Here is a 26,805-nt window from a genome sequence, read left to right on the forward strand (position 1 = left end):
CACCTTGAGTGAGTATCCATTGCTCATGTGGTTTACTTTATATTGAAAAATCCAATAGCTGCCACTTAAGCGCATCTCAATAACTTATTAGTTGCCTATTGTACACTTAATAATCAGATCTGGACTGAGGATCAAAATATACCCTGGAATTGCATGCACAGAGAACCCAAAACATTACCCCACAGTCCCATTAAGTTGTAGGTATGAGTGGATATCTTACAGCATCTTGCAACAATAGGTGCCCAGTCATTTAGGTCAACAAATATCTATAACCAAAATAGTCTCTGCTTTTGGAAAATACTTTCATCTGTAATGCTATAAAAATGGGGGTATTCTAACTCCAGCCGGTCCCTTGCAGTAATATAGGCAATCTCCAAGCTGAACACACTCGCACACACTCTGCAATGAATTTGGGAGTCAATGGTTTTTAAGCAGAACAGGTTAATATTTGAACTGAAATATTTGACTGCAACCAGGGCCAGACTGGGGGGCCCGGGGCCCACAGGGGTTGCTGTCCAGGGCCCCCCTCTGGAACCCCTGCCCCAACTTCTGTGGAGCCACCCACCACATGTGCACTGCCCCCCTGCTGCGTTGCCGAGCGAACGCACAATACTTTATCCAGCGGACGCGGCAGGAAGGAGCCTGTGGATCGCAGATCTGGCACCGTGTTTTTTTTCCAGTGTCCCACCAGCCCAGTCTGACCCTGACAGCAATAGACAGATCTCAGCAAGTTGTGGATTTACTGGTTTCTTGAAATTGTCACTTCTATATTGACTTTTAGTTAGGTTAACCTTGAGGTGGAGTCTGTTCATCCAGGAGGAGATAACTCAGTTGAAGATGTGAATCTAAGGGGCCAATTCATTAACTTCGAGTGAAGGAATAGAAGAAAAAAAAAACGTTGAATTTCGAAGTGTTTTTTTGGCTACTTCAACCATCGAATGGGCTACTTCGACCTTCGACTACGACTTCGACTTCGAATCGAAAGGTTTCAAACTAAAAATCGTTCGACTATTCGACCATTCGATAGTCGAAGTACTGTCTCTTTAAGAAAAAACTTCGACCCCCTAGTTCGCCACCTAAAAGCTACCGAACCCAATGTTAGCCTATGGGGAAGGTCCCCATAGGCTTGGCTAAATTTTATTGGTCGAAGGATAATCCTTCGATCGTTGGATTAAAATCCTTCAAATCGTTCGATTCGAAGGATTTAATCGTTCGATCGCAGTATTTGCGCAAAATCATTCGATATTCGAAGTCGAAGGATTTTCATTCCCAGTTGAATATCGATATTCGACCCTTGATGAATTTGCCCCTAAATGTCAGTGGGTAATAAAACCAGCTAGACAGATGTTGCAGCAAAGATGTATGTATCTGTAACCTTGCTATGAACTGAGGGGAGGTCAATGCCGCTGGAGCTCTATCTAAAAAATCAAGTTGCTTATTGTCTCATTGAAACAATTATCCAGAGACACTTCAGGGATCTAGAGCGAAGCAATTCAGGGGCAGCAGATCGCTAATCTCTTTGGAATTTGGATTATGATTGAATATAAGGTAGAAATGCTTTATGGGACAAGGCAAATTTTAGACCCAGGTATTTTTAATGCAGCCATTGCTTTGGTGTATGGGAGGCCATGATTTGCAAATCTATGTAGAATCATATCTGTAGAAAGGAAAACCCTTGCATTGGCAGAAATTGTAAGTCGATTTCTTCATAAAGTATCTCCTGTCAAGTGCCAAAGTCAAACTCACCAACATTACATACAGTAGATAGTTAGTGGGCACTGTGAGAAGAAAACTAAACACAGGTTTATCTGTTTCAATATAGAGACAATTCTAATATTGTAATAATACAATTACATTAGACAATTATAATAACTGCCTATGTCAAAATGGTACACGTAAAATTACTGATCACACTAATACTACCAAAATATTCTTCAAAGCTGAAGGAACATACTGCATTGTTAATGCTGGTGAGACAAAGCAGGATAGTTATATTTGCAGTGCCTAGAGCCCTCAAGAAAAAAAACACCCATTGACTCCAATGCATTAAGGCAACAGTTTGGCAAAATTTGGCAAAATTGTGATATTTTGTGACTTTTTTTGAGATTAAAAACCAAAGTTATAGCCAGGCTCTTTGTCTTATTTCCTGGTGACTATATAACATTTACTCTCCTTATCATAGGTTTGACCCAAAGAAGGAAATACTGGAGTTGCCAGGAGGCATGGGAGGGGGAAGGAGCTTTATAATTTCTAGTACATTCCATCTGTCTATGTGGTATTTTTTCAAATTCTGTCCATACCCTCTAATGGGGAGTAACACCCTCTACTGTAGGATATAAGAAGCCAAACTGCATTTCAAACCAATCCTGCAGTGAATTCATGTGAGAAATAGATGCCGCGTAGCAGTAAGGCTATTGGTAAGTCTTGCACTGTGATTCCAATGTTATCAAATACACAGCAACTGTAATGCTTTGATGTAATATTATAACAACTATGCTAGCTGTAAATAAATTAATAAAGGCAATTTGAAAGAGCAAATATTCATTGATGTCTTATAGACCCAGCTGCTATGGTTGGTTTTATAGAAGACACTAACCAAGATAGGAAGAGGCAAGGGAACAAAAGAGAAGGGAGGGTTGATCTTGGAGACATATACATTTCTTGTTCAGATGTTATGAAGAAGACCTTGTCTGTATAACCATAAACATTTCTCCATCTCCAGGACCCACCACAATCTGTTCTTAAGGGGTATGCTCTTCCATTTTTTTGTTGTCATCATTTTTATTGGTTTTTATAAAGCATAAAAGATTTACAATTTAAGAGATTGTGTTAAACATGATAATATGACACATATGCCCATGTCATGCAACTAACAATTCAAAAGTATGTAATAATTATATAAAGATGAGAAAGATAATTATAATATCTAAAGATAATGAGCCAGTAAATAAAAAAGTATTATTAAATAACCAGATCAACAACAAAAAAAACCTTGCATGGTGGAATAACAAAATAAAAATATTTTATAATGACACAGAGCCACTAAAACTGCTCAATAAATAAAGATACTTACATTTGTAACAGCTCCAAATTTTTTGATTTGTGTCTAGAATCAATTTGATCAAAATAAAGAGACCATTTTTCAGAAAACCTGAGTTTAAGATGAGGTTCTTCTGATTTGGTTTCTATGACATCTGGTTTCAGTGTCGGACTGGGACACCAGGGGCCCACCCAAAAACCTTATACCAGGGGCCCACCAAAGAACCATAGACCACTCTCAGTACTATTATTCTTCTTCTCCTCACTCAACCTCTATTCTCCTAATCTCTATTCTTTACAAACTATAATCAGAGTCTATGTTCATGGTATCGGTTGGCTTGCCGAGCAGTAATGATAGCTAAGGATTGGGAGTAAGTTCTAATGTTAGGGTTTTGTTAATTAGGTTAAAGATGTATTCCCTTCATTAGAGTGTGAGACAGCTCCACCACATGTGTTGGTCATCTGCAGAGTTGTCCTCTTGGACATAGAGTAGAAGACTGAACCCATTTGTTGAATTGTTGGAGTGAGATACCAATCATGATACACTTTTTGAAGCATTTTTATCTGAGTGTTGAGAGAGGATAGCAAAGCATAGAAGAGTAACTTTGTGTGTGCAGTAAAGTGAGGTGTGCTCAGACGTGGGAGAAACCTAAACAACTCTTACACAAACATATGGCTCAGAAAAAGGACATGTTTGAAGACTGCCATGTTCACATTCTGGACAGGGAGGAGGATTGGTTTAAAAGACGGGTCAAAAAAAGCCGTATATGTTAAAAAGGGAAAATCAAGAGCACTTGCTGGGTAATCTTTGAAGATGTTTCATTCCTCACTCTTGCAGCATCTGCATTTCATCTGACGAATATATGGGGAAGTCCTCGGCACCTCTCTGGATAGTTGCACTACGCCATTGTTACTGGATTATTGGAAGAGTTTATATGACGAGAATTTCCCGTACCAGTCAGTTGAACTTAAAAAGCTGCTCAGACGAGTAGTGAAACGTCTTCAATGATTACGCAGCAAGTCCAGTTGCTCTAGATTTACTTCTACTTGATAAATATGTTTTCTTGTATCCATCCTTTATTATAATGCTCTAGATTTACTTCTACTAGACATACCATGACCTGGATCAATGAAAACCTTCATAGACAAGGGAAAACCAAGTTTGAATAGAGGTAGGGGAGGACTGCAACATCTATACAATGTTGTTTTGGCAGCTCTCCCTGGATGGTTTACTAAAACCTCATAGTTCCAATCATGCTAATATAATCAATACCTTGCCACCATGAGGTCTCTAACCCCATGTTGGTTATAATTAACAAATTGGAGCAAGATTCTATGGTATTTAACTCCAGAAACATCTTCATTCAAGTCATTCTGAATTGAGAAAGCCAGTCGAATGGCAAGCAAAACACCTTCAAGAGAAAAAAAAAACCAGCAAGTCCAGTTGATCTGACTTACTACTATAGATATTCTTTGCAACTTCTTTGCAATTACTTATGAGCTACGTATGGAATGTGCATCTGTCACGCAAAGTGAAACGTTTTTACAGACAATCTTACTCCTAAAGTATTTCTTTTACAATAGAAATAATAATACATAAAGTACCTGCATCTGTGCGATATACCTAAACATTTTCATCATTCCTCATGTGTATCAGGATCACCACTGTCAATTTGTTTTGCTGTTCCTGTGGAAATATGGACCATCGTTATATTACAAAGGTTTTTCTGCTTGGTGAGTTTATGTTATTTTTTTAACATTTTCAAGTTACAGTATAATATTAGTGTTTAATGGCTTATAGATAATTTCTGCGAAATTCGCAAAACTGCGTAAAATTTGTGAAACAGCGCCTGCGTCTCGATTATGATGCCGGAGTCCTTTTTCGACGCCGGCATCAGTTTTTGACGCTGGTGTCCGTTTTTACGCTGGCGTCCGTTTTTTCTCGACGCCAGCGTCAAATTGATTTGAGGCCGGCGAATTTTCACGGGAGTTTCGTGAATTTATTAGCCGGTGGCAAAATTGCGCAAATTCGCCGCAAATTCGTGCCTGGTGAATAAATTTGCCCATCACTACTTATAGAGAAGCATTCAGTGTCAAGGATAGTAAGGATGGGGGTTAACTTACCCAGAAGAAGAAAGGGGTGTCCAGGTGCTCAAGCCCCAGACCTTCAGCTTGGGGAGGCAAATGATATGCAAGTAGATAATGAAGATCTGGCACATTCCAGACCGCACTCCTTAAATTAGTTAAAAAGTATTTATTTAGATAAAAACATAACAGCAAAGCCTAACGCGTTTCGTGCCTATGACTAAGTGCCCCTAAGGCATGAAATGCGTAAGGCTTTGCTGTTATGTTTTTTGCCTAAAAAAAATAATTTTTAACTACGTCAAAATTATCTACTTGCATTATATGTGTTGCCTCTAAGAGGCATGTCATAAAGTCCATATTGTAACAATTTTAAGAAATCACACAGAAAGAATAATTAAAACAATCATATTGGCAACACTGTATTGTGTAACATTAGACATTCAAGCCCAGGGTAGTTGAAATTTAATCTATTTCAAGATATGAATAATCTCCATTGATTTTGGTTGTACTGAAAGCGCTGGTTGAACAGTTGTTTTTAAAAGGAGAAAAGGACCCCCCTATAAAGTTATATTGAAAGCGGTGTGTGCGATGAGGGGTCTGGCCATCTGTAGTCGAGCCATGGCTGCCACCTTTTTAAGAATTTAGTGAGGATTAAAATTCTTAGCTGTCAATCATATGTTGCCTGCCGCTCCTCTATGCCTTAGGCATACAGGCAGGGCAGCTAATTTCTTTCACTTTCTATTCTGCACTAGATGTCAGTGCACTCCTCATTTCCTCCTCTCTGCTCACCATTAGGGATGGGCGGATTTCACCCGTTTTGTTATGCCAAAAATCTGCCGCCGGTGAAATGTCTTGACGCCCATTAAAGTCAATGGGTGTCAAAAAACGCGCGACACCATCCAAGTCTATGGGCTCACTTATGTGGAGCACTCACCTCCCCAAATCACACTTTTGTAGTGCCAGGTCCTGTACTGTGAGACCCACTCCTGTCACCGGGTCAAATCAATATCCAGAAAAATACCAGCCACACACGGAGTCTGGTTGCAGTAGTGTTCAAAGATGAAAATTTTTAAAGCCCATTTGCAAGAAGGCAATGTTACGAGCATGCCAGGCTCTTTATCAAGTCTATGGGCGTCATTTTTGCGGCGAAACAAGGTGAAAAAATTCGCCCATCCCTACCCACCATCTAACTGTGCAGCCAGTGCCTGGGCATCAGGTGCAGCATTCTGGAGCAAAAAACAAGATATGAGCATTATGCAATGCTTGCCTTAAAAGAGAAGCAAATCCAAACGTTAAAAAAACCCTACCCTACATAGACCCCCCTCCCTTCTCCCCCCAGCCTAAGTGTTACCCTGGGCAAATGCCCCTAAGTTCTTACTTACCCCTCCGTGCAGATTCTGTCCAGCGAAGTTCACGGGCGCCATCTTCTTCTTTTTGGTAATCTTCGGAATGAGAATAGTTGGAGCAATGTTTTACTTTGCAACAACTGCGCATGCCCCGAAACTCACAATAATTTCCAAATCACCGGTCTCATTCCGAAGATTACAGAAGTGTCTGAAGATGGCGCCCGTGAACTCCGATGCCTGAATCTGCACCGAGGGGTAAGTTAAAAGTTAGGGGAATTTGCCCGGGGTAACACTTAGACTGGGGGGGGGTATTCTATGTAGGGTAGGGGGGGTAGGGTTTTTTTAACTTTTGGGTTTGCTTCTCCTTTAATAACGGTATCTACAAATTGGCACCTGCCTGCTTGCTGTGATTGTGAATTCCAAGACTAAAAGAAACAAGATTTAAACAATTTAAGTTGTGAAAGTGAAGTTTAATTTCGGTCGATTTTTTTGCGAAGCGTAACAGGAGAAATTCACCCATCGCTACTGACCTCTGATTTTCCACACAATCTAATAACCTGTCCTTTAGCCCCTAGATTTCTATAGCCTGCACCCCATGTGCACAAAAACGAACAAGAACCAAAGCTTAACTTAAAAAGTAGATCAGAACTGTTATACATTATGTTTCGGGCTTCTATATCAACTGAACTTAGGGACAGACATACAATATACTGAACATATATCATTTAAATGTCACAACAGAGGCTGATTAGTAAATAATTTCGATTATTAGCATATCGCAGCTCAGAAACCAGTGCAATTAGCATCAGAATTTAATAATCAGCAAACCTGTAGCATCAGCTTATATTAGAGCCAGGGAAGCTCATTTTCAGCTGGATAATTAGTGACGAGCCCTAAGCTTAGCTTCTCAACAGCCAATCAGAGCCCACTGAGCATGTGCCCAGCCACCGACACTCCTAACAAAATCCAAAATGGGAAACTCCTGTGACAACGTTGAAGGTCTGGATCATTATTACTATAGAGATGCTGAAAATCTAGGCTTTTAAGTAAATTTATTATGGTTCAGAAAACAAAGATCTTGTTGGATCTTGCCGTTTGCAGTACCAGGTTTTATTACTGGCACCATTGCACTGGCAAAACAGAAATACATACAGACGTACAGTATGTTCCTTTTCTGTCTTTAATGTTTGTGTTTTCCTTCATTTTTGAACCCGTAAAATATATACAGAGTGAGAGCGCAGGTAAGAGTGGGGAATAGGAAGAATTCTAAAATTCATATTCACTCACATGTGTGTTCTTTTCTTTTTCCTCCTTTTCAGCTCACATTGTGTTACAAGGAGCAGCTGCAATAAATGGTATTTGAGGTTTTTTTTTTAAATTTTATTGCTAGATTATACTTTATTACTAGATGATACTTGCCTATAAAATAGTGCATAGACCATGCCCACTTTTGAAACCACATACAGTACTCGGGGCAGATTTACTAAAATTTAAACTTGAGCTTTCGTGAGGTAGAATCATAAATTTCACTATGGATATAGGATCCATTATCCAGAAACTTGTTATCCAGAAAGCTCCAAAATACAAGAAGGCCATTTCCCATAGACTCCATTTTCCTTTTCTGTGTAATAATAAAACAGTAACTTGTACTTGATCCCAACTAAGATATAATTAATCCTTATTGGAGGCAAAACCAGCCTATTGGGTTTATTTAATGTTTACATGATTTTCTAGTAGACTAAAGGTGGCCATACACGGGCCGATAAAAGCTGCCGACAGACCGAGTCGGCAGCCCGTGTATGGGGGCCCCCGACGGGCTTCCCCGATCGATATCTGGCCGAAAGTCGGCCAGATCTCGATCGGATGGGGTTAAAAATCCCGTCGGATCGCGGCCGCATCTGTTCGTTGATGTGGTCCCGCGATCCGACCGCCCATTTGCGAACGTGAAGGATCCGATCTTTGGGCCCTAGGGCCCACGATCGGATCAGCCCGATATTGCCCACCTCAAGGTGGGCATATCGGAGGGAGATCCGCTCGTTTGGCGACATAATGGTGCACAGTAAAATCACAGTGACAGTGTTTGCGATACACAGAGGTAGTACTCACTGCCTTGGTGAACAATCCCAATCACTAGGCAAAGTTCACTGAGGTTCATTACTTGACTGCTTACTGACCCCCTTGTTGGAGCCTCTGGCTGCTCTACTAATTAACCTCTGATCCAGCCTTGTACTCCTAGACTGAACTATTACTTATCTAACCTGGCACTTACTGTAACTGAAGGACAGATCAAAATTCGAATCTTACAGTTTTTTTTACGAATTTAAAAACATTAAAAAAAACTTGCCAAACTTATTTGTGGAAAAAAACTCAACACATTGATTGTTTAAAAACAACAACAACTCTAACTTCAATTTTCAATGAGTCTGACAAATTTAATCTTGAAACTTGAATTGAAAAATGGTTTCAGTTTTGCTGATACAAGTCCTGTTGGCTTCAAATGTTTTACTCTTAATAAATATTGAATGTTTGAGTTTTGGAAGTTTGAACATGACAACAGGACTGCACCCAGGGTTTATAAACCTGTGAATTTAAGTTTACCCAAGAGCAAATATAACATATTAAAATACAAAATATTAAACTGTATATGCACCAAAATAATCTTTGAATTGTTATCTAAGAATGTCTAGAGTCCCATCCTGTTTTTTACATCAAAGCCCCTTCTAAGGTTTAAAATGTTACTGTATGTTTAAAAAGAAAATATTTCTGTTCTCTACCTCCCATCTTCTTTATTCTATATATATTCTTCTTTATTATAAACTAAGCTTTTGTGCAATGAAAGATACACATAAATGTAACTTTTTTTTTAGACACCACAACAGCATCAACAGCATTTACTAAAAGTAACATTACTACAGAGACGCATACAGGTACAGCATGTTGCATTTTTCTCTTTCTGTAATAGAGACCAAATGTATATATAGATAGCATTGTAATCAACTTACCTATTTAAAGGGGTACTTTACCTTTAAATTAACTTTTAGTATGTTATAAAATAAGCAATTTTTAGTATGTTATAAATCGGCAATTTTTAGTATGTTACTAATAAGAAATTTTTCATTTGCTCTTCATTTTGCATATTATCTGCCTTCTTCGTCAATATTGCTTCCAACTTTGAAGTGTGGGTCACTAATTCTGACACCTACAAAAAAAACTGTTGCCATTTGAGGTAACAATGTAATTGTTATTGTTACCATTTATTATCTGTCTTTCTAGGTCCTGTTCAATAGCTGAATACCACTGTGTACAAAATACTAATAGTGATGGGCCAATCTGACCCGTTTTTTTGAAAACTCGTGAAACGACAACTCTTTGAAGTCAATGGGCGTTTTATCACGCAACATTTTTCTTCTTTTTTTAACCATACATTAGAGCAGTGATCCCCAACCAGTAGCATGTGAGTAACATGTTGCTCCCCAACCCTATGGATGTTGCTCCCAGTGGCTTCAAAGCAGGAGCTTATTTTTGAATTCCGGCCTTGGAGGCAAGTTTTGGTTGTATAAAAACCAGATGTGCTGCCCATCAGAGTCTCCTGTAGTCTGCCAGTCCTCATAGGGGCTACCAATAGCCAATCACAGCCCTTATTTGGCACCATCCAGGAACATTTTTTGTGGTTATGTTGCTCCCCAACTCTTTTAGAGATACTTTAATTGTTCTATTTGTGACTTGCTGAGGCAGCCTTCTGTTCTCTGATGTACAGTATGTGGTTTTATTGTGTTTGCATAATGTTTGTCTACTAATGAAGGTTCTGCAAAGAAGTAGGATGTACAGTGTTTTTCTATCACTGCAGACCAATGCTTGAATGGGGCTCAAAAAAGTGAATAGTCCCCACCCACAATTATAAACCACACCTACTGTTATAATAATCCTCACCCACCCTGGTTTTTCCCACTTTAAAGCAATTCCATTTTGCTTTCTCCATATTTTTAACAACTCAGTCCACCAGCAATTAAAGGGCCACATTAATACCAACCTGGAAAACATTTCATGATGTTGGTATAAATGTGACATGTTGATTTCTGGTGGACTGTGTTTGATTTTCTAGTCCAACAACAATTTGCACGTTAAGAGTGTCAAGCTCTGAATTTATCTCAGTATTTCTAAGATAAAAATAAGAGCAACTCCGAATTCCCAAATGGATCTTATTTATCATTAAAAAAAATAGGTTCGGGCAAAAATCAGAAAACTTCGGACCTTTGCCCGAAAAGGCAGATTTTTTCACAAAAACCACACATTTTTTGGACTTTTCGGTCAAAAATCCCCTAAATCAGCGGATAGCGGTTCATACAGCGGCACAGACACTGGAACCTTCCCCATTGACTTATACGGGACCCAGAGAGCTTTGAGATGCTGGATTTGGGATTTTTTATTTTTTGTCAGAAAAAATCAGAATTTTTCGGATTTCAGATATTTGCTTCATAAATAACCCCCTTAATACTAGTCTTTGTAGAAATGAAATGCAGGGGTGCTTCGCCAATGAGGCAAGTTGAGGCCGTCGCCTCAGGCGGCAGCGCCCCACTAGGTACCAGGGGCAGCAAAAATGCTGCTCCTGGTACTTTAAGAGCGAATTTCCAGGGGAGGGGGGGCAGCAGCAACTGCTGCTGCCTCAGGCAGCGGAGGGGCCAGGATCGCCCCTGATGAAATGCCCTTAGAAAATGGATTTTCAAAACTAACCTCAAACGTGTCAGAAACAACTGCATAACATGGATAGAAATAATCCACCAACATGACCTTTTTACACCAAACATTTGCATCAAAAACACAACTCACTGAACTGAATCTGGCCCATTGTTTAAAAAGTAACAAGCAGGAGTTAGGCAAATGGTGCTTTCAGTTGCAACTCTTTTTACAAAAAACTTTAAAAGCACTGAAAATGTTTAATAAATGTATATTGGAAAGTTTCTTAGGGTTAAGTTTTCTTTTATTAGCAACATTTTTATTTTGGGCTTGACTGGCCCTTTAAACATATTTATGAAGTTGTGGGGGTTTTCTTTTAAAGAAATCACATTATCATAGCACTTACTGCAAATATCTATATATTAATGGATATGGTATTACATTTATTACCAGAATGCTTCGTATGGTGTTTTTTTTTAACAAATTCACCATACCTTAAGGCTGCTAGAAAAATGTAAACGTTAAATAAACCCTGTAGGATTGTTTTGCCTCCTCTATGGATTCATGCAGCTCAGTTCCCATCAAGAACAAGAAATCTGTTATCAAAAATAGAATTATATGATTAATGTGGGATCTATTGCCTTCCTGTAATTCAGAGCTTTCTGGGTATCAGGATTCTGAAGGATTCTGATGTGTAATTAAACCTATATCATTGTATTTGTTAGGCTCTGCTGGGGTTTGATCCTGGGATTTCCTGGTTGCTGGTTGTGCTCCTTAACCACCAATCCAGGAGAGCAGCCAGCAAGTTTGTATTTCATATATTAAATAAATATAAATATATTTATTTCTCTGCTGGGTCCCAGAAATAGTCATTTCACTCAGCATCTTAATTAGTGGGTTGGGGTCAGCCAATCAGGGCTGACCCTGCCGATGTAAGGCCAGCCCTCCTCAAAACCAGTGCCTGAGCATTGGCTTTCCAGAGGTTTGTACAGCTCTGGTTTCCTGCTCCAGCCTGTACCTTGTACCTTTCCTTGCCTAGCCTGAACCTTGCTCTGAACCTCATTCTAATCCTTGCCTCGTCTGCCTTGCTGTCCTGTTCCAGCTCCAGTCCTGTTCCTGTTCCCATTCTGTTCTACGCGCCCATTCTACATCCGCCCATTCCGTCATGTTATACAACTGCTCTGTCCTGTCCTGTTCAGTCTTGTTTTGTTCTACGCTTTGTAACGTTCGGTATCCCACAACCCAGAGTAAACCCCAATGTCCCGGGCTCGGCTCACGCTTCGGCCTATAACCGCCGCCTTTCACGTCGGGTGGAGCCCTCCGCTACTCGGATGCCGCCAGGACTTAATAGTGAGGAGACTGAAGGAAGAACTCTGGGCGAGCAAGGGAACTAAACGTAAGTTTAACAAAGTCCAGGAACGGGCCGAGTCGAAACCAATCGGAAATGCGGTACAAAATCGGTAAACAGTAGAATGGTCGAGGTCACAGGCCAGGTCAGCAACTAACAGGGTCGAAGTACAAAAACGGAATCCAAAGAGTAGTCAGGAACAAGCCAAAGGATCAGGGCAGGCGGAAGTCAAACAGTAGTCAGGGATAGCAAAAGGTCACAACAAGTATCTTAGAATAATAACACCCAGGAACAATAAACAGAACCTACGTTGGGCAAGGCACAAAAGGACTGCTGGCCATTTAAGGATTTGAATCTGGCGCCATTGGACGCTGGCGAATCAGCGCCAGCGCCTGCGCAATCGCGCCAGCGTGACTGGCCCTTTAATTGCTGCGCATGCACGCGGCGCGCTCCATAGGAGCCGGCGCCTGAGGCCTAGCCGCATCGGCGGCGGAGGAGAGAGACGGGCGTCCCCGTCGAGGGGGCGACAGGCGTCCCTGTCGTCCCCTCGGTAAGTATTTGACATTACCCCCCCCTCCAGAGGGGGCCACTGGACCCTTAGGTTTGTTGGGAAATTTAGAATGAAACTGTCTCACCAACCTATCCGCCTTAAGATCGGAAGAAAAAACCCAGGATCTCTCCTCAGGACCATAACCCTTCCAATGAACCAGATATTGGAGTTTACCCCTAGAAATACGAGAGTCAATCAACCTGTGAACCAAAAATTCAGATTGGCCCTCAACAGAAATAGGGGGAGGAGGAGAAGACCCAGACAATAATTCAATAGCACAGTCATAGGGTCTATGGGGGGTAAGGATTCAGCTGCTTTTTTACAAAAAACATCAGAAAAAGCGGCATAACAAGGAGGAAGACTCTTTAAAGAAGTAGCGGCCAGGGTCTGGACAGACTTAACACAAGAATACGTACATGCAGAACTCCATTTCAAAATTTTACCAGAGGGCCAATCAACCTGGGGATTATGACCTTGTAACCAGGGGAGGCCTAGAATGACTGGAGTCTGTGGGCACTCAGTAATGAAAAATGAAAGAGATTCAAAATGATCAGAAACGGACATGTGAATAATCTTAGATCGGGTAGATACTAGTCCGGAACCCAAAGATCTACCATCAATGGCGGATAATCTGAAAGATGGAACCTGTGGTTCCCAAGGAATACCATGTTTTTGAATAAACCCAAAATCCAAAAAATTACCCGCTGCCCCAGAATCCAAAAAAGCAGAGCTCTGCACACAACCACTGTCCCAACTCAAAAGAACCGGAATTAAAATTTGAGAAGATTGGGGAGTAGAAACGACATCACCCAAGCAAGACTCCCCAGACCTGCTTAGGTTCTGTCGTTTCCCGGCCTTTTGGGACAGGTGTTGCGAAAGTGCCCCTTATCCCCACAATACAGACATAACCCATTATTCCTCCTACGAACCCTCTCCTCGGAAGAGAGACGAGTAGAACCAATCTGCATAGGTTCTTCTAAAGATCTAGGAAAGACTTGAGGGGTGTTAAAGACATTTACGGGAGGAGGTGTAACATAAGAAACCTGCTCTTCCTGGAGTCTCTCTCTATGCCTTCGATCAATCTGGATAGCCAGATGCATGAGAGAATCCAGAGAAGACTGTGCAGGGAAATTTACAAGGCTATCTTTAATAGTCGGAGCCAAACCAACCCTGAATTGACTCATAAGAGCCGTATTATTCCAGCCCGTCTCTACCGCCCAACGGCGGAATTCAGTACAATAATCCTCTGCCCGCCGTTTGCCTTGTTTAAGGGCACGTATGGCTGCGTCAGCAGAGGCGGCACGATCAGGATCATCGTAAATAATAGCCATGGCTTTAAAGAAAGCCTCTAAGGAGAGACGGGCTGGATCCCTTTGAGACAAACTAAATGCCCAGAGCTGGGCATCACCCTGTAACAGCGTAACTACAAAATTCACCCTAGACTCCTCAGTAGGGAAGGAATAGGGTAAAAAACTGAAATGCAGTTTACAGGCCTCTTGGAAAGTAAAAAACTTACTTCGATCCCCAGCAAACTTCTCGGGGAAAGGAACCTTGGGCTCATGGAAGGTACTACCAGCAAGTGGAGAAGTACTTGCCTGAGGAGTAGTATTACTCGGACCAGGAACAGGCTGTTGCTGCATCATGTCAAGTCTGGAAGAAAGACCGTGAAGACATTGCACAATGTAGTCTTGCTTGTCCTCCTGTTCACCAAGTCTCTGTAGAAGATTTGCCAGAATCGCTTCCGAAGGAGTGGTGGAAGCAGTAGCTTCAGCTGGCTCCATCTTCTTAGTTATTGGCCCAAAGTAATGTAACGTTCGGTATCCCACAACCCAGAGTAAACCCCAATGTCCCGGGCTCGGCTCACGCTTCGGCCTATAACCGCCGCCTTTCACGTCGGGTGGAGCCCTCCGCTACTCGGATGCCGCCAGGACTTAATAGTGAGGAGACTGAAGGAAGAACTCTGGGCGAGCAAGGGAACTAAACGTAAGTTTAACAAAGTCCAGGAACGGGCCGAGTCGAAACCAATCGGAAATGCGGTACAAAATCGGTAAACAGTAGAATGGTCGAGGTCACAGGCCAGGTCAGCAACTAACAGGGTCGAAGTACAAAAACGGAATCCAAAGAGTAGTCAGGAACAAGCCAAAGGATCAGGGCAGGCGGAAGTCAAACAGTAGTCAGGGATAGCAAAAGGTCACAACAAGTATCTTAGAATAATAACACCCAGGAACAATAAACAGAACCTACGTTGGGCAAGGCACAAAAGGACTGCTGGCCATTTAAGGATTTGAATTTGGCGCCATTGGACGCTGGCGAATCAGCGCCAGCGCCTGCGCAATCGCGCCAGCGTGACTGGCCCTTTAATTGCTGCGCATGCACGCGGCGCGCTCCATAGGAGCCGGCGCCTGAAGCCTAGCCGCATCGGCGGTGGAGGAGAGAGACGGGCGTCCCCGTCGAGGGGGCGACAGGCGTCCCTGTCGTCCCCTCGGTAAGTATTTGACACGCCTACTCTGTCCTGTCCAGTCCAGTCCCTCTCTCTATGCCCGCTCCATCCTGTCCTGCACTTATTCACGTATTCACCTACTCCTGATCTGTTCCTGATTCTACTTTCTTCATACATATTCTGTTCCAGCAAACTCTGACTGATTGCCCTCTTTGCCCTTCTCCTGTCCTTCCTCTCCATAACCTGCCCTTACAGCCCCTGCCCGAAGGACTCACCCTTCCCACCTCTGCCTCCACAGTGCCCCCTAACCTATCTGTGACAGTAATGCTATCAGATCTCCAAACATGCTTTAAAATGCTGTAGGTAACAAAACTGGTAAAAACAACATTATGCCCAAATTGATCTCAGTAGCATCAAACAAATAAGAAAACATTCCACAACCAAGAATAAGTCTTTCTTGGATCAGAGTCTCATAAAAGCATTTGAAGTTGTAAAATTGAAATGATTCCAAAAACATAAAATAAAAATAATGGATGAGTTAAAAAACTAAAATCGGTATTTTCAAGTGGGACAACACAAGAATGTTCTGCACTTTTTTCCAATTACATTTGACCCTGTGCAATATGTATTTATAATATTTCTTTTATGTTCAGCACTCTCTACTCTGGAGACAATTAATACCACAGCAGCTGGGACATCTGGCACTGGTAAGAGGCTTATACTTATTTTTTATTATCAATGTACTTGAGCAATACTAAACAAAACATCAGGAAATGGGAAACCTCGGCAACCTACAGATCCGCCACAAGAATCTCAGATCAACAAAAGACTGAAGCCCACAAGATTTACTTCCCTGATTTCTAGGCTGAAATTAGTAAATGTCTCTGCTCCAAAGCCTGGAAATCAGTGGTGTCTGAAAAGAAGAATAAGGTGCTGTGAAATGAAAGTGATAGTTGTACTTGAAATAAGTGTAAATGGTAAAGTCCACTTTAATAGAGGCAATAAAACAGGAAAAAAGAACTTTATGCATAAATATTTATATGTGTACCAGCGATTTGGAAGATAGAAAGGAAGGTTTCAAAAAGAATAAGCAAAAAATAGGAATAACAATTATATTTAGGTGTGGGACCTGTTATCCAAAACACTCGGGACCTGGGGTTTTCTGCATAACGGATCTTTCCCTAATTTGTATATCCTCATGCCTTAAGTCTACTAGAAAATCATCTAAACCTTAAATAAACCCAATAGGCTGGTTTTGCTTCCAATAAGGATTAATTATATCTTAGTTGGGATCAAGTACAAGCGACTGTTTTATTACTACACAGGAAAAGGAAATCATTTTTAACAATATGGATTATTTTCATAAAATTAGTCTATGGAAGACGGCCTTTCTGGAAACTGGTTCCAGTTACCATACCTGTATCTACTGTATTATTGCATTAATTACATTTGATCTCTTATGTTCAGTGCTCACGACAACAGAGAAGGCATTCACATCAACAGCTGGAACATCTGGCTCTGGTAATAACCTTATCTTTGTATTTACCGTGTCCTTGTACAGTTCAATAAAACAGACAGAATTGGAAATTATTTCGACAAATATTTACATGCATATTGTTGTAAGATATGTCGACAAAGAATATTTCATTATATACCAATAAGTGTAAAATTTCATTTTTAAAAAGGGTACATGTTAAATAAATGGGGGGCCCATTTAATAAACCTTGATTTTTTTCTGGTTGAGTTTTTTTGGGGGAAAACTCAAATTTTTGAGGAAATAAAAAAATATTATACTCCAAAGCTGCTAAAACGGTTGAGGCCATGTAGAAGTCAATGACAGATGTCCCTGAAGTTGTTTCTTGACATTGTGATCTGTGTTGGATATAGTAAATAAAGTACCCCCTCTTGTAAAATATAAGGATATTATAAGTTACTGAGGAGTTCCATGACCATATAAAAAAGGAGGCCGAAGACAGAGTGCTTGTATACACGTCATGAAACTCTGAGGTGACTTCTAATATCCTCATATTTTGCAACAGAGGGTATTTTATTTATTATAATATACACGTTTCAGTGAGTCATGTGACAGAAATGACGACTAAGCTCTGATTATAACCGATGACATCACTAAGTACCAAGTAAAAAAATAACCTGTTTTTTTTCTTCTTTTAAGTTCTAACTACAAATCAAACAACAAAGAACCCAATGGATACTAAAGTCACCTTTACCACAGGTATTAAATCTTTCTTCTTACTTTACTAAATAAATATTCCCAAATAACTTAACATGGAACAATAGGTATTCATTGAATTACATAGTAACATAGTAAGTTAGGTTGAAAAAAGACAAACGTCCATCAAGTTCAACCATTAAAGTGTATATATATCCTGCCTAACTGCCAGTCGATCCAGAGGAAGGCGAAAACCCCATTTGAAGCCTCTCCAATTTGTCTCAGAGGGGGAAGAATTCCTTCCTTACAACAACAATATTCAGGCTTTATCTCTTGATAAGAATAGATACACTTTCATACTGTATGTTATTGTTTTATTTGGGACTTATCCAACTTGTTAATCTTATGAATTTCTAATCACAATTGATTCATTTAGTTGTTTCTGATCATGAGTTTTTGAATTGCACTAACACTTTACTAATTTTTAATCACTCATAATCAAGTTCAAGGATTCATTAATATTTAAAAGAACAATCAAGTTTATTTATAGTACATCTCAAGGTTTTCTATACTAATTATGTACAATGAATTGATGTTTGTACACTGATGAATTGTAGCCATTTTATTGATTTTTATTTATTAAATGAATTGATGAACTAATTAATTGAAGATAATTAATTGAATTCAGAATTATTTTATCTTGTGTGCACACAATGAATTCTTAATAGCACTAGCATGTAAAAAGCACGAACCCTTAATTTAAATGTGAGTTTTATTGATTTTTACAAACAATAAACTACAATAACAACATTGTTTAGTGTTACAGTGTACATAGGTATAGTTAACAGAATATCATGTTGTGGTAGAATTGTTGGGTTTTGGCTTATCTACATGTTTAGGTTCACAGCTCTATGGAATTTTGATCACATCAGACCCCCCAAAGCCTTTCAAACTATAAGTTGCCCCTCAGGTCTCATAGGTGAATTTGATCAGTGAGCGGGTCCCATTGATCAGTATTCTCCAGAATGCTGTATTTGGGAGGGTTTGGCCCATCCAGTGTATAATTATGATTTTCTTTGCGTAAAACATGAGCGTATGGAAAGAAATTCTAGATGGGTTGGTAGGGATCAGATCCTCAGTTACCCCTAGCAGGCAGACCTCCTATGATACCCATTAGATCCCTCCAAAACAAAACAATCAGGGGACAATTCCACACCATGTGTATAATGTTTGCTCCTGGTTATTTGCAGCGGGCATAGATCATCTTGTCTCTTGGCCATGTTTTTAAGTTTGACCAGGAATTTATAATTTACAAGCCTGTCTCTGATTAAGAGCAGGAAGTCATACGCCGAGGCAGTGTCTTCCTCCCTTTGCTCCTGGTTAAAACCAGGCATGGTGTCTGCCCATAGGTTATGGGCTCGATCAAAGGATGGTTTGACTGTACCATGGAGGTCTTTGTAAAGTTTAGACAGGAGTTTGACAGGACTGGCAGAGTGAAGTGTGGTTTCGATTCCCATTCCTTAATTGCGGGAGATAATGATCCAAATTGTGCTTCAAAGGCATGCCTAAGCTGGAGGTATCTAAAAATGTGTATCTGCTGGTTTGGGCATCTGACTTGCATCTCCCGGTAGGTAAGAAATTGTCCATTGGGAACTAGGTCAGCCAGCATTTGATGCCCAGTTTTGGCCAGTAAATAAAGTCGGATAAGTTCCGAAGACTGGGAAGGAGTGAGTTGCCCCAAAATGGGAGATATGGTGACTGGAGTGGCAAGGGATCCTTTAGGAGCTTCAGTGCCGTATCCCAGGCTTTGTGTGAACACAAAAAAACATTGTTTTGGGTAGCATGGCCATATCTGTTGGGTGTCTATATGGGAACCTGGTTAGTCCCTCAGTGGACTGTAGTATGGAAGCATGGAGGGCTGTATTGGGGTTATAGGGATTCGGGACTAGGCCCCATTGCAGATAATAAGCTTGGGTGGCCAAGTAGTAGAGATTTAAATATGTTAGAGCTAGCCCTCCATCTGGGATAGAGGCAGTGGGTCGTTCCCAGGTGACCCAAGACATTTCTTTGGCCCAAATGAAGGGCATTATGATTCTATTCAGCTTTTTAAAGAAGGATCAAGGAATCTGGATTGGTGCATTATGGAGAATATATAGAAGCTTGGGTAAATATACAATTTTTATGATATTGATACGTCCCCATAGGGTCATTGGTAGTTTATCCCAAATTTTAAGAGTTTGGACTAGGGAGTCGATTATGGGCGCTAGACTGAGTTGTATGAAGTGACTGGGGTCTGAGTATTTAAAGGATGTTACCCATTTCTCTCGTATATGTTAGGAGGAGGAGGTATGAGGAGGTTGGCATAAATTCCAAACAGTTTGGATTTTTCCCAGTTTACCGGCCAAACTCCTGAACTGAGCTCAAGATAGTGGATAGAGAGGTTTCGTGGTTAGCCAGGTATACTAGAATGTCATCCGCAAAAAGGGACACTTTTTCAGTATGATTAGCGTATTGGAGCACGAGCACTTTAGTGGCAAAACAAATTGTGAATAGAAAGTTAGGAATTGAGGGGTACTTTAAAGGGATCCTGTCATCAGAAAACATGTTTTTTTCAAAAAGCATCAGTTAATAGTGCTACTCCAGCAGAATTCTGCACTGAAATCCATTCCTCAAAAGAGCAAACAGATTTTTTTTATATTCAATTTTGAAATCTGACACGGGGCTAGACATTTTGTCAATTTCCCAGCTGCCCCCATGTGACTTGTGCCTGCACTTTAGGAGAGAAATGCTTTCTGGCAGGCTGCTGTTTTCCTTCTCAATGTAACTGAATGTGTCTCAGTGGGATATGGGTTTTTACTATTGAGTGTTTTTCTTAGATCTACCAGGCAGCTGTTATGTTGTGTTAGGGAGCTGCTATCTCAGTGGTCCTCAACCAGTAGCTCGTGAGCAACAGGTTGCTCTCCAACCCCTTGGATGTTGCTCCCAGTGGCCTCAAATCAGGTGATTATTTTTGAATTCCTGGCTTGGAGGCAAGTTTTGGTTGTATAAAAACCAGGAGTATTGCTAAACAGAATCTCCTGTAGGCTGTAAATCCACACAGGGGCTGCCAAATGGCCAATCACAGCACTTATTTGGCACATCAAGAACATTTTTCATGCTTGTGTTGCTCCCCAACTCCTTTTACTTCTGAATGTTGCTCACCGGTTAAAAAGGTTGGGGATCCCTGTGCTATCTGGTTACCTTCCCATTGTTCTTTTGTTTGGCTGCTGGGGGGGGGGAAGGGAGGGGATGATATCACTCCAACTTGCAGTACAGCAGTAAAGAGTGATTGAAGTTTATCAGAGCACAAGTCACATGACTTGGGGCAGCTGGGTAATTGACAAAATGTCTAGCCCCATGTCAGATTTCAAAATTGAATATAAAAAAATCTGTTTGCTCTTTTGAGAAATGGATTTCAGTGCAGAATTCTGCTGGAGCAGCACTATTAACTGATTCATTTTGAAAAAAATGTTTTTTCCCATGACAGTATCCCTTTAAAGGAAAACTTTTATTCTATACTTTATTTAACTTTATTCTATAGATTACTGCTCTTATACAAATCAGACCTCAACAAAAAGGATAGATTTAAGTCTCTGGGTGAATTTCTCTATTTTTCGAAGAATTAAATGCTAAAATATGTCTCTCTCTAGGGGACAACCTGAGAAGCATTCAGCACTTTTAATGCATTGTGTGTCATTACATATGTTCTTGTGCGTATACAGTATGTATTTATAATTTTTTTCTTTTACGTTCAGCACTCAGTACTGTAAAGACAAGTGACAGAGCAACAACTGAGACATTCACCACTGGTACAGGTATAGGACCTATTATTCAGAATGCTTGGGACCTGGAGTTTTCCTGGATAAGGATCTTTCCATAATTTAGATCTCCATACTTGAAGGGGGTTATTTATTAAACCTCATATTTTTCTAGTTGGGCTTTTTGGGCAAAACTCTTGTAAGAAAAAAACTCAAATTATTTGAGATTTAGGGGGTTACTTATCAAGGTCCAAACTTATCTCAATATTGTCTGCTACAAACTCCGATCTAAGCCACTTGGATTTTTAATGCTTATTTATACATTTATTACATTTTCCAGAAAATTTGCTTTGTGGTAAAAACTCAGATTGTCACGATTTTTTTGTAGATTTCACCCGATTTTCAAGATTTTTTTCACCCGAAACCTCCCATTTTTGTTTCGAAGTTTTTTTTGGCTACTTCGACCAACGAATTGGCTACTTCGACCTTCGACTTCGAATTGAGCAATTTGAACTAAAAATTGTTTGACTATTCCACCATTCGATAGTCGAAGTACCGTCTCTTTAAAAAAAACTTCGACCACTTACTTTGCCACCTAAAACCTACCGAGCATCAATGTTAGCCTATGGGGAAGGTCCCCATAGCTTTCTTTGATTGAAGGAAAATCGTTCAATCGATGGATTAAAACCCTTCGAATCGTTCGATCGAACGAATAGCGCTAAATCCTTTGACTTCGAAATTCGAAGTCAAAGGATTTAACTTCGAGAGTCGAATATCGAGGGTTAATTAACCCTCGATATTCGACCATTAGTAAATCTGCCCCGTAATCTACTAAAAATGTAAACATTAGTTAAGCCCAATATGATTGTTTTACCTCCAATAAGGATTAATTATATCTTAGTTGGGATCAAGTACAAGTTACTGTTTTATTATTATAGAGAAAAAGAAAATAATTCAAAAAAATTTAAACTATTTGATTACAATGGAGTCTATGGGAGACAGCCTTCCCATAATTTGAGGTTTCTGGATAACAAGTTTCCAGATAACAGATCCCATGCCTGTACTGCATTATTTATTATTTTGATCTTTTATGTTTAGCATTTACAACAACTGAAAAAGGAACCGCGTCAACAGTTGGGACATCCGCCACTGGTAATAACCCTATGTTTATTTTTAATTTCCAATAGAATAACAAAAGTAGAATAACAAAAAAAAAACATTACCTGTTTCCCCGTGTTTGGTTGTTGGGATCAGTGACCCAGTCAACATTTGAAGTAGTACATTTTAAATCTGCCAAAGAATAACTCAAATAATTCCAAAACATGAGATAAAAACAACAAATAAAAATTAGGGGCAGATTTATCAAGGGTCGAATTTCGAGTTTATGGGAGTTATTTAAAACTCATATGAACTCAAAATTCAACCGATTGCAATTTATTAAAAAAATCGCCCTGCAAATTTAAATAAAATTTCTCAGAAATAAACTTGATTTTCAGGAAGGCTGCAAACAACTCCAAATTGACCCCAGGATGTCCTCATAGGCTAAAACAGCAATTCGGCAGGTTTAAGGTGGTGAATAGTTTGTTTATTTAAAATTTTCGATTTCCAATTTTTAAAAATACTCAAATCGAATTTTAACAATTCCCTAGTCTAATTTGAAAATTAGAATCCAAATTCGAATTTTCACTTCGACCTTTAATAAATCTGTCTCCTAAAGTCTAGTCTCTTTGGGAAGAATTCAGCACTTTTAATCCATTATGCTTCATTACATATGAATTTAGATTTGTTTTCTTTTATGTTCAGCACTTAGTACACTAAAGGCAAGTGATACATCAACATCTGGGACATCCAACACTGGTAATATCCTTATATTTATTATTTATTATACTGTCTGCAATGAAGAATGAGGTGCTTTGGTGCAGTGAAATGAAAGTGACTGTTGTGCTTAAAAGCAGTAGATTAAAACTGAATATTGTGCATTAAAACAAAACTGCTGAAAATAATAGTGTTTTGGAAGATAGAAAGGACGTTGGTCTCAGCAGAATAAGCAAAAATAAATGAATAAGAATTATATATTGGTATATCAGTTATCCAGAATGCTCCCCCTGCTGTTCATAAGTATGATTGTTTCCCTGCTCAGCAGTTAGGGACCGTCTGACAATTCCTATCCACAGCACTAAATGAAGGGAGAATTTCACTGCATACAGTCAGGTTTCTTATAAAAACTGTACACATTTTTTAATTAAAGTATATTAGAGATAGGTTTCTTTTTCATTAAAGAAAATAAAAATGGGATTTTATTTTTTTGCCTTTCCTTGTCCTTTAAAATGATTTTGACATAAATATTTACACTGTAATAAAATATGTTAATCAAGCTGCACATTTCATTACATACCAAGAAGTGTAAAAGTATAACATTTTTAACCATTAATTTTTTTAAGGCACCAACATACCACAATCATCCTTGATTACAAGTGCCATTACAACAAAAACAGGTAGCTAACTTTATACTTCTCTATTATTAGGATACATATTTATGTTCAGACATCATGGCTAATATTTATATATAGTGATGAGTGAATTTTTTCACCAGCAATGGATTTGCAGCAACATTCCACATTTCGCCATCTGCTATTTTGTTCTCAAAACTGCAACAAAAATTTGACATGACAAAAAATTTGAGAAAAAACACCCATAAGAAAAAATTCCCATTGACTTTAATACAGTAGGACAAAAAACTTACCAAAAGAAAAAACGCACATTGAAAAAAACATTTTGAGCAAGAAAAATTGTTGTCCTCATAAAAAATTGTAAAACATAAATTTTTTTAGCCGCCCATATATTTATAAAGCCTTCATTTCATGTAAACACATTTGAAATAAAACACAATAATTGAAATTATATAATTATAATATAATAAATTAAAATGAATAAAGGTGTGTTTTCTTTCTTCTAAAGAGTTCACAATATTGGAGTCAGCACTTACTGAAAGTAATTTAGCAGGGACCTATAAAGATTCAAAATTATGTTCCCATCCATTAAATGTCCCTTTTTACGCAATCAAAGTTTTTTTTATCCTGAATATAGCCACTGAATAACCCTGAGGGACTGATTTACTAACAATCAAATTTAGACTATTTACACAAATTTCTAAAAATATTTTCTTTATTTTTTAAAAAAAATTGAGATTTACTGAGGGGCAGAAAATCGAATTTTCAAGTTTTTTTATGGTCAAAATTGTCAAATTTGACTAGGAGTTATTCCAATTCAATATTCATTCAAAAATTCAAAATCTACTTCAATTTTGAGATTTATCATAATCTGGCCCTTTAAGAATTTAAATTTGACTATTGACCTCCTAAAACCTGCTGAATTGCTTTTTAAGTTAATGGGAGATGTCCAGGGATCAATTTGGAGTTGTTTGCAGCCTTCCTAACATTCAAGGTTTTTGAAAAGAAAAAAAACTCGAATTGAGTTTTTAAAATTCTAATTGAATTCAATTTGAAAATACGGGTAAATTTAATTCACTCGAGTTTAAAAAAATGTGATTTTTATAATAAATTTTGATTGGTCAAGAATCGAGTTCATGGGAGTTTATTGGACAACTCACATGAATTTGAAATTCGACCCTTGATAAATGCAAAATGTGTAAAACCATGAAAACTTCTAATACAGAAATTTGCCAGGTAAAAGTTGCCAAGGTCAATGTAAACTGCGCTGGTTTTATTGGATTATTTTTGATACATTTTTCGTTTCGCTAGGGATTGTCTGAAAAACATTTAGATTTTTAAATTTACCTTAATATTTTCTGCTATAAACTCTGATCAACTCCGCTCTGGTTTTTTTGCGCTTATTTATTATTACATTTTCCCCAAAACTTTGCTTTGTGGGGGGAAAAAAATCAGATTTTCATGATTTTTTTTATTTTTCCATGAGATTTTCACAAATTTCACAATTTTTTTTAACTTTCACCCGAAAACTCTGAAAACATCTGGGTATTGCACAAAAACCCAGCACACATCAAGAAATCATTGGGACTTCTCCCATTGACTTATATGCAACCTCGACATGACTAAGATGCCGGATTTTCAGATTTTGACTTTTCCATCTTCAGGGTTTAATAAATTTTGAAAAATTCATGCTTTTTTAAAAGTTAGATTTTATTTGAAAAAAAAATTTAAAAAAATTTGATTTTTGCATTCGCAGTTTAGTAAATAACCCCCTAAGTGTATAACTTGCATTTATGTTTTTTTAAATTACATTTTGTGATAAAAACTGGTGATTTATGCAGTAAATAATAAAGTCTACTTTATAATAGGTAACAGCATTGGTAAAAATAGCTTTAAACCCAAACAATGCCTTCATTTGCCAGTGGTTTGGAAGACAGAATGGAAAATGGCCTCAATAGAATTAGTAAAATATAAAAATATTTCCTGACCAAGAATATGTTTTTAGCTTTGGATCAGAGATTCAGGTAGCATTTGAAGTCATAAGTTGTAAATTTGCAAAAGAGAATCTCAGATAATTCTAAAAACATAAAATAAAAAAATTTTAGAATTAAAATGCTGAAATAATCTCTTTTGCTGAGACAACTCAAGGAACTTTATGCACTTTTAATACATTTTAATATGTCCTTGTGCAATATACATTGTGTATTTATAATTTTTCCTTTTATATTCAGCATTCACTACTCTAAAGTCAAGTAATATACCTGTGACATCCGGCAATGGTAATAACCTTATATTTATTTTTTTTAATTACCCATGTCCTTGTATGGTGCATGTATTTATATTTGTTTCTTTCATGTCAGGCACGTCAACTGGAAATACTCAAGGAACATTTGCTACCTGTAAAATATATGTGTATTTATATTTACTGTGTATATACTTTTTCCTTTAAACTTCATTGACATTTCACTTAGTTCAATATATTGGGGTTGGGATAATGAATCACCTGCTGTCAAATATATATATAGAGAGACACTAGGGGGGTTATGTATCAAGGTCCGAATTTATCTCAATATTGTCTGCTACAAACTCCGATCTACGCCGTTCGGGTATTTAACGCTTATTTATTATTACATTTTCCCGAAAATTTGCTTTGCGGTAAAAACTATGATTTTCACGATTTTATGGGAGGTTTCACCTGATTTTCACAATTTTTTAAGAATTTTCACCCGAAACCTATGATTTTTGCCCGAGACCTTCAAAAACGTTGGCGTTTCACCAGAGACCCAGCGCACATCAATAAAATCATTGGGACTTCTCCCATTGACTTATATGCAACCTCAACAGGACTGAGATGCCAGGATTTCAGATTCTGAGTTTTCCAGCCTCGGGGTTAAATAAATTTAGAA

At 38.7% G+C, this 26,805-nt stretch overlaps 1 protein-coding gene across 1 annotated transcript; it reads left to right on the forward strand.

Annotated features, from left to right (window-relative positions):
• The first annotated feature begins 4,598 nt into the window (after window positions 1-4,598).
• Window positions 4,599-26,483, forward strand: LOC108696931 (mucin-19). The gene is made up of 12 exons (XM_018226635.2): window positions 4,599-4,773; window positions 7,790-7,825; window positions 9,338-9,397; window positions 16,136-16,189; window positions 16,950-17,003; window positions 17,656-17,715; window positions 21,447-21,506; window positions 22,548-22,601; window positions 23,253-23,306; window positions 23,891-23,944; window positions 26,131-26,178; window positions 26,260-26,483. Exons 1-12 carry the CDS (start codon window positions 4,686-4,688, stop codon window positions 26,346-26,348), a joined length of 711 nt encoding a protein of 236 aa, XP_018082124.2. The 5' UTR covers window positions 4,599-4,685; the 3' UTR covers window positions 26,349-26,483.
• The last annotated feature ends 322 nt before the right edge of the window (window positions 26,484-26,805 follow it).

Source organism: Xenopus laevis, chromosome 7L (genome assembly GCF_017654675.1).
Source record: "Xenopus laevis strain J_2021 chromosome 7L, Xenopus_laevis_v10.1, whole genome shotgun sequence".
NCBI lineage: Eukaryota > Metazoa > Chordata > Amphibia > Anura > Pipidae > Xenopus > Xenopus laevis.

Excerpts from the sequence above, each read along its gene's own strand:
- LOC108696931 (XM_018226635.2), top strand. The coding sequence starts at position 4,686 with ATGTGTATCAGGATCACCACTGTCAATTTGTTTTGCTGTTCCTGTGGA. Across the intron at positions 22,602-23,252 it reads AGTTGGGACATCCGCCACTG|CACTTAGTACACTAAAGGCA; the intron begins GTAATAACCCTA and ends TTTTATGTTCAG. Across the intron at positions 26,179-26,259 it reads ACCTGTGACATCCGGCAATG|GCACGTCAACTGGAAATACT; the intron begins GTAATAACCTTA and ends CTTTCATGTCAG.